Here is a 16,012-nt window from a genome sequence, read left to right on the forward strand (position 1 = left end):
AATTGGCACGGCAGGGTACTATAGACGGTTCTTACCAGACTACAGTACACTTGCCAAACCGCTGACTGACTTGACCAAGAAGAACTTACCTTGACAGGTCCTGTGGTCTCCCCACTGTGAAATGGCTTTCCAGGCTCTCAAAAATGCTCTAATTAACGCTCCTGTCTTGGCGGCCCCAGCCCTTAACAAACGTTTTATCGTCCATACAGATGCTTCCATGTTCGGGCTGGGAGCCGTCCTCAGCCAAGTAGGCGAAGATGGAGGGGAGCATCCAGTTGCCTACATCAGCCAGAAGCTCCTGCCCCGCGAAGTCAGCTATGCAGCGGTCGAAAAGGAGCGTTTGGCTTTGGTGTGGGCATTAAAGAAATTGACTCCCTATTTATATGGGCAGGAGTTCACTCTGGTCACCGACCATAACCCGTTGGTGTGGCTGAACCGGGTCTCTGGAAATAACGGTAGGCTATTACGTTGGAGTTTATCGTTGCAACCCTTCAATTTCACCATTACTTACAGACCTGGGAAACAGAATGGCAACGCCGACGGGTTGTCCAGACAAACCGACCTCAGCCCCGCATAACCAGCGGTCTGGACAGCCTTAGTCTGCCCCGAAAAGGGGTCAGACCGTGTCTGCCAGAGTGTTCCACAGAAAGGGAGCACTGTTACAGAAGCATTAGTTATTTTGTTGTGAAGAGCTTATTTCCCAGCAGCAATGCCTGAACCAGCCAAGCCAGCGCCTAAGAAGGGCTCCAAGAAAACCGTAACAAGTATCATTTCATAAAGAGTTAACTTTTTTTCAGCTTTTAGAAACTATTTTCTAAATACAAGTTTGCTGGCCTCAGCTCTAATTAAGTTTAGTGATAAAACATTCCCATTGTCTAATCACCTCCGGAGTCAGACTGCTAATTGATAAGATGGACTGCATTGTTTTTTTATGTGTAACTTGTTATCTGAAGTACTGTAATCCTATTGTGGCCTGTCAAAGGACATTGTCTCTCTATCTAAATGTGTGATGGGGGATTTTATGCTTCCCCCCTTGGGAGTGCCCTGTGTGCATGTAACCTCAATAAAAAGCAGGCTGGACATCCCAGTCCTGAGTTCTTGGTTGACCCTCAATCGCAGCGTTGACTCGTTTTTGTGGGCAGAAGGGTATCCTAGCTGTACTACAGCTAAGGGGGATTATTCTACATTTGCGAGACTCATATAGAATACTATGGAAAGCAGCTTCTCCCCTCTTCAGCAATAGGGATCCAGGCTACTAAGCGGTCCATCTCTCAGCGAGACTAAGGGTAACCGTAACAATGCCCCAAAGTAATCAGCTCATTTGCCTGTAAAAAAAAACACAATACCACCCCCCAACATTACAACCCACCACCCACATACCCCTACTCTAACCCAAACCCCCCTTAAATAAACCTAACACTACCCACCTGAAGATCTCCCTATCTTGAGTCGTGTTCACCCAGCCGGGCACCGATGGACCAAAAGAGGACATCAGGAGCGGCAGAAGTCTTCATCCTATCCGGGCATAAGAGGACATCCGGACCGGCAGACATCTTCATCCAAGCGGCATCTTCTATCTTCATCCATCCGGAGCGGAGCCATCTTCTTCCAGCTGATGCGGATCCATCCTTCTTCCCCGACGCCTACTCGCCGAATGAAGGTTCCTTTAAATGACGTCATCCAAGATGGCATCCCTCGAATTCCGATTGGCTGATAGGATTCAGCCAATCAGATTGATCTCACATTCTATTGGCTGATCGGAACAGCCAATAGAATGCGAGATCAATCTGATTGGCTGATTGGATCAGCCAATACGATTGAACTTGAATCTGATTGGCTGATTCAATCAGCCAATCAGATTTTTCCTACCTTAATTCCGATTGGCTGATAGAATCCTATCAGCCAATCGGAATTCGAGGGACGCCATCTTGGATGACGTCATTTAAAGGAACCTTCATTCGGCGAGTAGGCGTCGGTAGAAGAGGATGGATCCGCGTCGGCTGGAAGAAGATGGCTCCGCTCCGCTCTGGATGGATGAAGATAGAAGGTGCCGCTTGGATGAAGATGTCTGCCGGTCCGGATGTCCTCTTCTGCCCGGATAGGATGAAGACTTCTGCCACTCCTGATGTCCTCTTTTGGTCCATCGGTGCCCGGCTGGGTGAACACGACTCAAAGAAGGGAGATCTTCAGGGGGGTAGTGTTAGGTTTATTTAAGGGGGGTTTGGGTTAAAGTAGGGGTATGTGGGTGGTGGGTTGTAATGTTGGGGGTGGAATTGTGTTTTTTTTTACAGGCAAAAGAGCTGATTACTTTGGGGCATGCCCCGCAAAAAGCCATTTTAAGGGCTGGTAATAGAGCTGTTAACTTTTTAAATTTAGATTAGGGTAGGGACATTTTTTTTTTTTGGGAGGGCTTTATTTTATTAGGGGGCTTAGAGTAGATGTAATTAGCTTAAAATTGTAATTGTAGGTACTTGTAGTTAATTTATTTATTTATAGTGTAGTGTTAGTTTTAATTGTAACTTAGGTTAGGATTTATTTTACAGGTAATTTGGTAATTATTTTAACTAGGTAGATATTAAATAGTTAATAACTAGGTAGATATTAAATAGTTAATAACTATTTAATAGCCATTGTACCTAATTAAAATAAATACAAAGTTGCCTGTAAAATAAAAATAAACCCTAAAATAGCTTCAATATAATTATTCGTTATATTGTAGCTATATTAGGGTTTATTTTACAGGTAAGTATTTAGCTTTAAATAGGAATACTTTAGTTAATAATATTTAATTTATTTCGTTAGATTAAAATTAGATTTAATTTACGGGGGTGTTAGGGTTAGGGTTAGATTTAGCTTTAGGGGTTAATACATTTATTAGAGTAGCGGCGAGGTCCGGTTGGCAGATTAGGAATTAATAAGTGTAGGTAAAGTAGCGGCGAAGTGGGGGGCAGATTAGGGGTTAATAAATATTATGTAGGTCTCGGCGATGTTAGGGACAGTAGATTAGGGGTACATAGGGATAATGTAGGTTGCGGCGGTCTACGGAGCGGCAGATTAGGGGTTAATAATATAATGCAGGTGTCAGCGATAGCGGGGGCGGCAGATTAGGGGTTAATAAGTGTAAGGTTAGGGGTGTTTAGACTCGAGGTTCATGTTAGGGTGTTAGGTGCAGACTTAGAAAGTGATTCCCCATAGGAAACAATGGGGCTGCGTTAGGAGCTGAACGCTGCTTTTTTGCAGGTGTTAGGTTTTTTTCAGCCCAAAATGCCCCATTGTTTCCTATGGGGGAATTGTGCACGAGCACATTTTTCCAGCTAGCCGCTACCGTAAGCAACGCTGGTATTGAGAGTTGAAGTGGCGGTAAATATGCCTGTACGCTCCCTTTTTGGAGCCTAACGCAGCCCTTCAGAGAACTCTAAATACCAGCGTTGTTTAGAAGCAGCGCTAGAAAATAAGACGCGTAGCTAACGCACCCGTTTGGCCGCAAAACTCTAAATCTAGGTGATTGTATCTAAGCCTCTAGAGCAGAGCTTTCCAAACTTTTCATGTTGGTGACACACTTTTTAGACCTACATCATTTTGCGACACAGTAATTTAGTTGTACTAGCAAACAGGAGGTTAAACTAACTTGTTTTAAGAGATACGGACACATACATAAATGATATAATAACGAAATGTATTTGCAAGTAACAGTATGTAAGTATGTGCAAGAATTAAAATAAAGTTTAATACCACCAATAGCTATTTACTATTTAATGGGATGTATGAGGTTGATGGGATGAACACAATTTCTGAATATTTGGTGGAATATTAGATAAAGACACTCGCATTTCATCATCAAGCATTTTTAAGCTTCCACTTCCTATCCATATATCAAGAGCAGGAGCAGCAATGCACTACTGGGAGCTAGTTGCAAAAAAAACCCACTGACTTCAGCTCAGCGTTTAAGCTGCCGCCCTCAGAGCTCGGTGAGTCCGATTGACTACTGCCCACATACACACTGCTGTCCCACTCACTGACTACACATGCAGTCACGAGCCGATTGAGGAGACTACATGTGCAGTCAGGAGCCAATGTGCCGCCAATGGGAATAGTTTCAGTTCCCACTGAGCTGCGCCAATAGGTTAAGATGATCTGTGTCCCCCTAGGTATCAATTACGTGTCAATCATGTGATATGCGTAGCAGGCAGGCGGAAAGTCAGAAACCAAAAATAAAATTAAAAAAAAATTTGTACTGAAGCAGGGACACACCTACACACTGCTGCCGACACACTAGTGTGTCCCGACACACAGTTTGGAAAGCACTGCTCTAGAGACTGCCCCTTTATCTCAGTGCTTTTTACTAACTTGCATTTTAGCCAATTAGTGCTGACTCATGAATAACTCCACAGGAGTAAACACAATCAGCTAGATTACAAGTTTTGCATTGCAGCTTGTAACACTGAACATATGGCATTTTCAGCGTTAAAACAGCACCACAGCTATTACAAGTGTTGTCAGTATAGCTGTACCACAACGTCAGTCCTGCACACGTATCAATTATGTTTTTTCATGGGATTCCCATAGCACAAGTATTGCGAGTTTTGCGGTGAGGCTAAAAAGTGAGCAGTACAGCCTAAAACGACAAGATCTGTACCGCCATCTAAAGTCAGTAGTCAGTAGTTATGAGTTTTACGTAACAAATCTGTAACATAAAACTCATAACTAAATTGCTACAAAGTACACTAAACACCCATAAACTACCTATTAACCCCTAAACCGAGGCCCTCCCGCATCGCAAACACTATATTAAATTTATTAACCCCTAATCTGACGCTCCCGACATTGCCGCCACTAAAAAAATGTATTAACTCCTATTCCGCCGCTCCCCGACATTGTCGCCACTATAATAAATATCCGCATCAAAAACACTATTTAAATATTAGTAACCCCTAATCTGCCGTCCGCCAACACCACCGCTATAATAAACCTATTAACCCCTAAACCGCAAGCCCCCCACAACGAAATATATTAAAATAAACTATTAACCCCTAATTTGACGCTCCCGACATTGCCGCCACTAAAAAAATGTATTAACTCCTATTCCGCCGCTCCCCGACATTGTCGCCACTATAATAAACATCTGCATCAAAAACACTATTTAAATATTATTAACCCCTAATCTGCCGTCCACCAACACCGCCGCTATAGTAAACCTATTAACCCCTAAACCGCAAGCCCCCCACAGCGAAATATGCTAAAATAAACTATTAACCCCTAAACCGAAAGCCCCTCAACAACAAAATAAACTAATTTAAACTAGTAACCCCTAAACCTAACGACCCCCAAACTTTATATTAAAATTACAATTTCCCTATCTTAAATAAAATTAAAACTTACCTGTCAAATTAAAAAAAAATAATTTTAAACTAACACTACTCTAAAAATTACAAAAATAATCTAATTACAAAAAATAAAAACTAACTAAATTACAAATAAAAAACCACTAAATTATGAGAAATAAGAAACAAATTATCAAAAATAAAAAAGAATTACACCTAATCTAATAGCCCTATGAAAATAAAAAAGCCCACCCAAAATAAAAAAAACCTAACCTACAATAAACTACCAATGGCCCTTAAAAGGGTCTTTTGTGGGGCATTGCCCCAAAGTTATCAGCTCTTTTACCTGTAAAAAAATACAAACACCCCCCCAACAGTAAAACCCACCACCCAACCAACCCCCCCAAATAAAAACCCTAACTCTATATTAACCTAAGCTAACCTTTGCCCTGAAAAGGGCATTTGTATGGGCATTGCACTTAAAAGGGCATTTAGTTATTTTACTGCCCAGACCCTAAACTAAAAAAAAACCCACCCAAAAAACCCTTAAAAAAACCTAACACTAACCCCAAGATGATCCACTTACAGTTGTTGAAGTCCCGCTTGAAGGATCCATCCAGCCGACGAAGTCCTCATCCATGTGGCAAGAAGTCTTCATACAGTCGGCCTCTTCTATCTTCCTCCAGCCGGCGAAGTCCTCATCCATGCGGCAAGAAGTCTTCATCCAGACGGCCACTTCGATCTTCATCCAGCCGGTGTGGAGTGGGTCCATCCTGAAGACATCCGACGCGGAGCTCCTTTTTTTATGGCCGCCGCCGTAAACTGAAGCTTCAATGCAAGGGACGCGATTCAAGATGGCATTCCTTGCATTCCTATTGGCTGAAAAATTTGAATCAGCCAATAGGAATTAGGGCTGCTAAAATCCTATTGGCTATTCAAATCAGCCAATAGGATTTAAGCAGCTCTCATTCTATTGGCTAATTTAAGGGCCCTTGGTAGTTTATTCTAGAGTAGGGTTTTTTATTTTGGGATGGGTTTTTTTTAAGGGTATTAGAATAGGATTAATCTTTATTTATTTATTTATTTTTTAAAAAATATTTTTTGTAATGATAGGTTTTTTTATTTTTTGTAATGGTAGGTTTTTTATTTTTGGTAATGTTAGGTTTTAGTGTAAGGCAGGTTAGGTTTTATTTCACAGGTAAGTTTGTATTTATTTTAACTAGGTAGTTAGTAAATAGTTAATAACTATTTACTAACTAGTCTACCTAGTTAAAATAAATACAAGCTTACCTGTGAAATAAAAATAAAACCTAAGCTAGCTACAATGTAACTATTAGTTATATTGTAGCTACCTTAGGTTTTATTTCACAGGTAAGTATTTAGTTTTAGTTAATAAGTGTAAGTTTAATTTAGATCTAATTTAATTATGTTAAAGTTAGGGAGGGTTAGGTTTAGGGGTTAATATAGTTTTTATTTAGCTTGTTGCGATGTGGGGGGCTGGTGGTTTAGGGGTTAATAGATTTATTTAGTTAATAATAGCAAATTTAATTTAGCTATATTTTTATTATTTTAAAGTTATGGGGTGTTAGGGTTATGTTAGGGTTAGGTTTAAGGGTTTATATAGTTTAATTTAGCTTGTTGCGATGTGGGGGGCTGGCAGTTTAGGGGTTAATAACTTTAGTATAGTGGCGGCAATATCGGGAGCAGCAGATTAGGGGTTTATAATTTTATTTATGTGGCGGCCATATCGGGGGCAGCAGATTAGGGGTTAATAACTGTAGGCAGGTATCGGCGATGTTGGGGGCAGCAGATTAGGGGTGTTTAGACGTAGGGTTTATGTTAGGGTGTTAGGTTTAAACAGTATTTTAATTTCCCCATAGACATCAATGGGGCTGCTTTTGTTTCCGCGATCGCAGGTGTTAGTTTTTTTTTGCTGGCTCTCCCCATTGATGTCTATGGGGAAATCGCGCACAAGGATGTCAAACACAGTGCACTGATTGTGTTTGTGTGCGGTATGGAGCTCAACGCAACCATATTGCATGCAAAAGGCATATGTTTGCAAACTTGTAATAGCAGCGCTATAGAAAATTAAATAACGTAACTTTGTTGCGTTCGTTATTTTCTCTATAGCGCTCAAAACTCGTAATCTAGCTGAAAGTTAGCTATATGGCACACATTAACTAGCTCTGTCTGCCTGTGAAAAGATAATACAATTCACTGAGATAAGAGGTGGGCTTAGAAATCAGCATATGAGCCTATCTAGTTTTAGGGTTCAACAAAGAATACCAAGAAAACAAAGCAAATTTGATGATAAAAGTAAATTGGAAAGTTGTTTAAAATTGCATGCACTATCTGAGTCATGAAATTTTAATTTTGACTTGACTGTCCTTTTAATTCAGTTTGTTGTGCCTTGATTTTTGTGTATTAGCAAAACTAAAATATGTATCAATTTGTAATTGGAGATTCCTCTTTGAATCCTGTAAGGAAAAACCTGATCAATCAGCAATTACTATTGACCTTATATATTTTTGCCAACATTTTCCCAAACTTTGCAACATCAGAACACAACATATCTTAATCTTTCCTTGAATGTAGAATATGCTCTTCCCATGGGTTTTAAATTATTTAATGTTATTATATATTTACTACTTAGTTGAGTGAGCCATTTGTAAAATATTTTATCAAGACTATTGGCACATTAATATTATTATTTATTTATTTAGGATAAAACAACGGGATGTTGGGTTTTCCGTTAATATAGTAGAAAGAATACCTTTTTTTAGAATATAATCCATGTAAATAAATCATTATTCTGCCCAAAGGATGATTATTTTTATCTAGAAAATGAATGCTGCTTATTTTCACATGCTTGTGTCATTTCTCAAATTCTGTTTTTGTTTTTTTCTCTCTCTCCAAATAAACCATATTTATGACTTTGTTTTTGTCTCTCAAGATGTTTCATGAAGATTCTGCTGGAGGCTGGCAACTAGTTGCTGTGGATGTGAACAAGCCCCAAGGCAGAGCACCAGCTTGTCTTCAGGTACTGTTTAATATCTAAATATTTTAAATTAAATGTGTACAATACTATTCAGCTAGCTCTTTAAGAAAAGTGGGTTTGTAAATACAAATCAGTATAAACCTCCAGTGTTGTGTAGTGCACCAAAGTTGTATTGAAGACTGACATCTAAAACCCTCATTTATTTTTCATGCTTATCTGACTTGAGACAAGAACTGTTCCTTGTCCCTCTCTGGGTAGTATTCTTATGATTATGCTGTATATTCATATGTGGCTGGCATGACAACCTTTGTTTTTTAATTGCATCAGGGACAAACAATTTGATGTTTTAATCTTACAGTTTTTTTGTTTGGGAATATTTTCATTATTAAAGGGACACTAAACCCAAATGTTTTCTTTAATGATTCAGATTGAGCATGCAATTTTAAACAACTTTCTAATTTACTTCTATTGTCAATTTTTCTTCGTTCTCTTGCTATCTTTATTTAAAAAGCAGGAATGTGATGCATAGGAGCCGGACCATTTTTGGTTGAGAACCTGGGTTATGCTTGCTTATTGGTGGGTAAATGTAAGCCTCCAATAAGCAAGCGCTATCCATGGTGCTGAACCTAAAATGGGCTGGCTGATAAGATTTGCATTCCTGATTTTAAAATAAAGATAGCAAGAGAACGAAGAAAAAAATGATAATAGGAGTAAATTAGAAAGTTGTTTAAAATTGCAAGCTCTATCTGAATCATGAAAGACAAAAATTGGGTTCAGTGTCCCTTTAACTGATTCAGTACTCTTTGGGATAGTTAGTCAGCCATTTTCAATTCAGAGTGCACTATTTAATTAAATATCTTCCCATTAAGGGCCAGATTACAAGTGATGCTCCTGCTCGCGCTCTAACCTAAGAAAGGTTTTTGCGCACATTTTATAATTTAAACTGTGTATCATTTTAGAAACCCTCCTTTGGACAGTTTCTTGTTTCTTTATATCTTTCTGAAGATATGGTCTCCAGAACTGTACACAGTATTCAAGATGAGGCATAACTAATGATCTGTAAAGTGGCATAAGAACCTTGCTATTTCTGCTACTAATAGCTCCAGCCATGCAACCAAGTATTTGACTGACCTTATTGGCTACACTGCTGCATTGTGTACTAAATTTTAAATCATCTGAAATAATAATTCCCAAGTCCCGTTCCTGTTTAGTTACATTCAGTAATGTTCCATTGAGACTAAAATTGGCCTTTGGGTGTTTGGATCCAATATGAATAATTTTGCTAATATTGGTAATATTAAATTTCAGATCCCATTTATTTGCCTAGTCCTCCAGTTTTTTAATATCACTGTTCATTTGATCAACACCTCCTGCACCATGAACTCTGTTACATATTTTTGTATTATCAGAAAACAAGCAAACCTTCACCTGAAGCCCACTTCCAATATCACAGATGAACATGTTAAACAAAACAGGCCGAAGAACTGACCCTTGGGGAACACCACTAGTAACTGACCCCTCATTTGCATGTACTCCATACCTTGAAACCCTCCGCCTTCTATACTTAAAGTGACATTCCGGTCAAAATATAAATGCACATAGATAAATGACATCTTTAAACAGAAACATATTTGCAACATACATGTATTGGTAAAAATGCTTCTATTAAAAGTTATAACTGTTTTAGTGTTAACATTTCTCCAACATTGGTGTGTCCGGTCCACGGCGTCATCCTTACTTGTAGGAATATCTCTTCCCCAACAGGAAATGGCAAAGAGTCCCAGCAAAGCTGGCCATATAGTTCCTCCTAGGCTCCGCCCACCCCAGTCATTCTCTTTGCCGTTGCACAGGCAACATCTCCACGGAGATGGTTAAGAGTATGTGGTGTTTTAGTTGTAGTTTTTTATTCTACTATCAAGAGTTTGTTATTTTAAAATAGTGCTGGTATGTACTATTTACTCTGAAACATAAAAAGATGAAGAATTCTGTTTGTGAGAGGAAGATGATTTTAGCAGACAGTAACTAAAATCGTGTGCTGTTTCCACATAGGACTGTTGAGATGAAGTAACTTCAGTTGGGGGAAACAGTTAGCAGACTTTTTCTGCTTAAAGGGACAGTCTACTCAAAACTAAACTTTCATGATTCAGATAGGGCATGCAATTTTAAACAACTTTCCAATTTACTTTTATCATCAAATTTGCTTTGTTCCCTTGGTGGTATTTTTGAAAAGCTAAACCTAGCTAGGCTCAAACTGATTTCTAAACAGTTGAAAACCGCCTCCTAGCTCAGAGCATTTTGAAAGTTTTTCACAGTTAGACTGTGCTAGTTCACATGTGTCATATAGATAACATTGTGCTCACTCCCGTGAAGTTATTTAGGAGTCTTCCCTGATTGACTACACTGCATGTCTGTCAAAGGCACTTAGATAAGGAGGCTGTCTGCAAAGGCTTAGATACAAGGTAATCACAGAGGTAAAAAGTATATTAATATAACTGTGTTGGTTATGCAAAAACGGGGAATGGGTAATAAAGGGATTATCTATCATTTTAAATAAGAAAAATGTTGGTGTAGACTGTCACTTTAAGGTATGACTAGCCATATTTCTAACAAGACTGTGTAATGCTGGAAGGCTGTCATTTCCCCTCATGGGGACCGGTAAGCCATTTTCTTAGTCTCAAACAGAATAAAGGGCTTAATATGGGCTATAAAACTGGTAGACACTTTTATGGGCAAAATCGATTGCTTTATTGGGGCATTTTATAAATGTTTATGCTTGTAATTCACACTTATAAGCTTGGGGAACGTTTTTTAACGTCAGGCACTGTGTTAGACACCTTTCCAGTCAGGAAGGGCCTTCCCAGTTGTAGGCTGAGCCTCATTTTCGCGCCATTACTGCGCAGTTACTTTTTAGAGCAAGACATGCAGATGCATGTGTGAGGATCCTAAAGTAGTTAGAAAAGTTCCTAGAAGGCTTCATTTGGTATCGTATTCCCCCCTGGATTTGGTAAAGTCGCAGCAAAGGCTGTAGCTGGGACTGTAGAGGGGTTAAAACTGTAACCGGCTCCGGTTTCTTTTTTTTAAGGGTTAAAGCTTTGAAACTTGGTGTGCAATACTTTGAATGCTTTAAGACACTGTGGTGAAAATTTGGTAATTTTTTAACAATTCCTTCATACTTTTTCACATATTCAGTAATAAAGTGTGCACTGTTTAAAATTTAAAGAGACAGTAACGGTTTTATTTTAAACGTTTTTTTTTGTACTTTCTTGACAAGTTTAAGCCTGTTTAACATGTCTGCACCTTCAGATAAGCTATGTTCTATATGTATGAAAGTCAATGTGTCTCCCCCTTCAAAATTGTGTGATAATTGTGCCATAGCGCCCAAACATAGTAAGGACAGTACTGCCACAGATAATGAAATTGCCCAAGATGATTCATCAGATGAAGGGAGTAGACATGGTTCTACATCATCTCCTTCTGTGTCTATACCAGTTTTGCCCACGCAGGAGGCCCCTAGTACTTCTAGCGCGCCAATGCTTATTACCATGCAACAATTGACGGCTGTAATGGATAACTCCATAGCAAATATTTTATCCAAAATGCCTGCATATCAGAGAAAGCGCGATTGCTCTGTTTTAAACACTGAAGAGCAGGAGGGCGCTGATGATAATTGCTCTGACATACCCTCACACCAATCTGAAGGGGCCATGAGGGAGGTTTTGTCAGATGGGGAAATTTCAGATTCAGGTAGAATTTCTCAACAGGCTGAACCTGATGTTGTAACATTTAAATTTAAATTAGAGCATCTCCGCGCACTGCTTAAGGAGGTGTTATTTACTCTGGATGATTGTGACAATCTGATCATTCCAGAAAAATCATGCAAGATGGACAAGTTCCTAGAGGTTCTGGTGCACCCCGACGCTTTTCCTATACCCAAACGGGTGGCGGACATAGTGAATAAGGAGTGGGAGAAGCCCGGCATACCTTTTGTCCCCCCTCCTATATTTAAAAAATTATTTCCTATGGTCGACCCCAGAAAGGACTTATGGCAGACAGTCCCTAAGGTCGAGGGGGCAGTTTCTACTCTAAACAAGCGCACTACTATCACTATCGAGGATAGTTGTGCTTTCAAAGATCCTATGGATAAAAAATTGGAGGGTTTGCTTAAAAAGATTTTTGTACAGCAAGGTTACCTCCTGCAACCCATTTCGTGCATTGTTCCTGTCACTACAGCAGCGTGGTTCTGGTTCGAGGAACTAGAAAAGTCGCTCAGTAGAGAGACTCCATATGAGGAGGTTATGGACAGAGTTCACGCACTCAAGTTGGCTAATTCGTTTATTTTAGATGCCGCTTTGCAATTAGCTAGATTAGCGGCGAAAAATTCAGGGTTTGCAATTGTGGCGCGCAGAGCGCTTTGGCTAAAGTCTTGGTCAGCGGATGTATCTTCCAAGACAAAATTGCTTAATATCCCCTTCAAGGGTAAAACTCTCTTTGGGCCAGAATTGAAAGAGATTATTTCTGACATCACTGGGGGAAAGGGCCACGCCCTTCCACAAGATAGGCCTTTCAAAGCCAAGAATAAGTCTAATTTTCATTCCTTTCGCAATTTCAGGAACGGACCGACCTCTAACTCTGCATCCTCTAAACAAGAGAGTAACGCTTTACAAACCAAACCAGCCTGGAAACCGATGCAAGGCTGGAACAAGGGTAAGCAGGCCAAGAAGCCTGCTGCTGCTAACAAAACAGCATGAAGGAGTAGCCCCCGATCCGGGACCGGATCTAGTAGGGGGCAGACTCTCTCTCTTTGCTCAGGCTTGGGCAAGAGATGTTCAGGATCCCTGGACGCTAGAAATAGTTTCTCAGGGTTATCTTCTGGAATTCAAGGAACTACCACCAAGGGGAAGGTTTCACATGTCTCACTTATCCTCAAACCAAATAAAGAGACAGGCATTCTTACATTGTGTAGAAGACCTGTTAAAGATGGGAGTGATACACCCAGTTCCAATGGCGGAACAAGGAATGGGATTTTACTCAAATCTGTTCGTAGTTCCCAAAAAAGAGGGAACCTTCAGACCAATTCTGGATTTAAAAATCCTAAAAAAATTTCTCAGAGTACCATCGTTCAAAATGGAAACCATTCGAACGATTCTACCTACAATCCAGGAAGGTCAATTTATGACTACCGTGGATCTAAAGGATGCGTATCTACATATTCCTATCCACAAAGAACATCATCAGTTCCTAAGGTTCGCCTTTCTGGACAAACAGTACCAGTTTGTGGCCCTCCCATCCGGGTTAGTCACTGCTCCAAGGATTTTCACAAAGGTACTCGGGTCCCTTCTAGCGGTTCTAAGACCGAGGGGCATTGCAGTAGTACCATACTTGGACGACATTCTAATACAAGTGTCGTCCCTTTCAAAGGCAAAGGCTCATACAGACATCGTTGTGGCCTTTCTCAGATCTCATGGATGGAAGGTGAACATAGAAAAAAGTTCCCTGTCTCCGTCGACAAGAGTTCCCTTTTTGGGAACAATAATAGATTCTTTAGAAATGAGGATTTTCCTGACAGATGTCAGAAAGTCAAAACTTCTAAGCGCTTGTCAAGTTCTTCATTCTGTTCCACGTCCTTCCATAGCTCAGTGCATGGAAGTAGTAGGGTTGATGGTTGCAGCAATGGACATAGTTCCTTTTGCGCGAATTCATCTAAGACCATTACAACTGTGCATGCTGAAACAGTGGAATGGGGACTATACAGACTTGTCTCCAGTGATTCAAGTAGATCAGAAGACCAGAGATTCACTCCGTTGGTGGCTAACCCTGGACCACCTATCCCAGGGAATGAGCTTCCGCAGACCAGAGTGGGTCATCGTCACGACCGACGCCAGTCTAGTGGGCTGGGGCGCGGTCTGGGAATCCCTGAAAGCTCAGGGACTATGGTCTCGGGAAGAGTCTCTTCTCCCGATAAACATTCTGGAACTGAGAGCGATATTCAATGCTCTCAGGGCTTGGCCTCAGCTAGCAAAGGCCAGATTCATAAGATTCCAATCAGACAACATGACGACTGTTGCTTATATCAATCATCAGGGGGGAACAAGGAGTTCCCTGGCAATGAAAGAAGTGACCAAAATAATACAATGGGCGGAGGATCACTCCTGCCACCTATCTGCGATCCACATCCCAGGTGTGGAAAAACTGGGAAGCGGATTACTTGAGTCGTCAGACATTCCATCCGGGGGAGTGGGAACTCCACCCGGAGATCTTTGCCCAGTTGACTCAATTATGGGGCATTCCAGATATGGATCTGATGGCGTCTCGTCAGAACTTCAAGGTTCCTTGCTATGGGTCCAGATCCAGGGATCCCAAGGCGACTCTAGTGGATGCACTAGTAGCTCCTTGGACCTTCAACCTAGCTTATGTGTTTCCACCGTTTCCTCTCATTCCCAGGCTGGTAGCCAGGATCAAGCAGGAGAGGGCCTCGGTGATCTTGATAGCTCCTGCGTAGCCACGCAGGACTTGGTATGCAGACCTGGTGAATATGTCATCGGCTCCACCATGGAAGCTACCTTTGAGACAGGACCTTCTTGTACAGGGTCCATTCGAACATCCAAATCTGGTCTCCCTCCAGCTGACGGCTTGGAGATTGAACGCTTGATTCTATCAAAGCGTGGGTTTTCAGATTCTGTGATAGATACTCTGGTTCAAGCCAGAAAACCGGTAACTAGAAAAATTTACCATAAAATATGGAAAAGATATATCTGCTGGTGTGAATCCAAGGGATTCCCATGGAATAAGATAAAAATTCCTAAGATCCTTTCCTTTCTACAAGAAGGTTTGGATAAAGGATTATCTGCGAGTTCTCTAAAGGGACAGATTTCTGCTTTATCTGTCTTACTACACAAACGACTGGCAGCTGTGCCAGATGTTCAAGCATTTGTTCAGGCTCTGGTTAGGATCAAGCCTGTGTACAGACCTTTGACTCCTCCCTGGAGTTTAAATCTAGTTCTTTCAGTTCTCCAAGGGGTTCCGTTTGAACCTTTACATTCCATAGATATTAAGTTGTTATCTTGGAAAGTTTTGTTTTTGGTTGCTATTTCTTCTGCTAGAAGAGTTTCTGAGTTATCTGCTCTGCAGTGTACTCCGCCCTATCTGGTGTTCCATTCAGATAAGGTTGTTTTGCGTACTAAGCCTGGTTTTCTTCCAAAGGTTGTTTCCAACAAAAATATTAACCAGGAGATAGTTGTACCTTCTTTGTGTCCGAATCCAGTTTCAAAGAAGGAACGTTTGCTACACAATTTAGATGTAGTCCGTGCTCTAAAATTCTACTTAGAAGCTACAAAGGAGTTCAGACAAACATCTTCTCTGTTTGTCGTCTATTCTGGTAAAAGGAGAGGTCAAAAAGCGACTTCTACCTCTCTTTCCTTTTGGCTTAAAAGCATCATCCGATTGGCTTATGAGACTGCCGGACGGCAGCCTCCTGAAAGAATCACAGCTCACTCCACTAGGGCTGTGGCTTCCACATGGGCCTTCAAGAACGAGGCTTCTGTTGATCAGATATGTAAGGCAGCGACTTGGTCTTCACTGCACACTTTTGCCAAATTTTACAAATTTGATACTTTTGCTTCTTCGGAGGCTATTTTTGGGAGAAAGGTTTTGCAAGCCGTGGTGCCTTCCGTTTAGGTAACCTGATTTGCTCCCT

The 16,012-nt window shown here is 40.7% G+C and overlaps 1 protein-coding gene across 2 annotated transcripts in view; it reads left to right on the top strand.

Annotated features, from left to right (window-relative positions):
• The window catches only part of NALCN (sodium leak channel, non-selective), a 1,159,715-nt gene that overhangs the window by 483,666 nt on the left and 660,037 nt on the right, over positions 1-16,012 (top strand). The window contains exon 9 of one of the 2 annotated variants that reach the window (XM_053707809.1): positions 8,275-8,361. The exons of the other annotated variant lie outside the window; for it this stretch is intronic. Within the exon in view, the coding sequence (XP_053563784.1) occupies positions 8,275-8,361 (87 nt within the window). The remainder of the gene's footprint in view (positions 1-8,274; positions 8,362-16,012) is intronic. 2 annotated transcript variants of the gene reach the window in all.

Source organism: Bombina bombina, chromosome 3, assembly GCF_027579735.1.
Source record: "Bombina bombina isolate aBomBom1 chromosome 3, aBomBom1.pri, whole genome shotgun sequence".
Classification (NCBI taxonomy): Eukaryota; Metazoa; Chordata; class Amphibia; order Anura; family Bombinatoridae; genus Bombina; species Bombina bombina.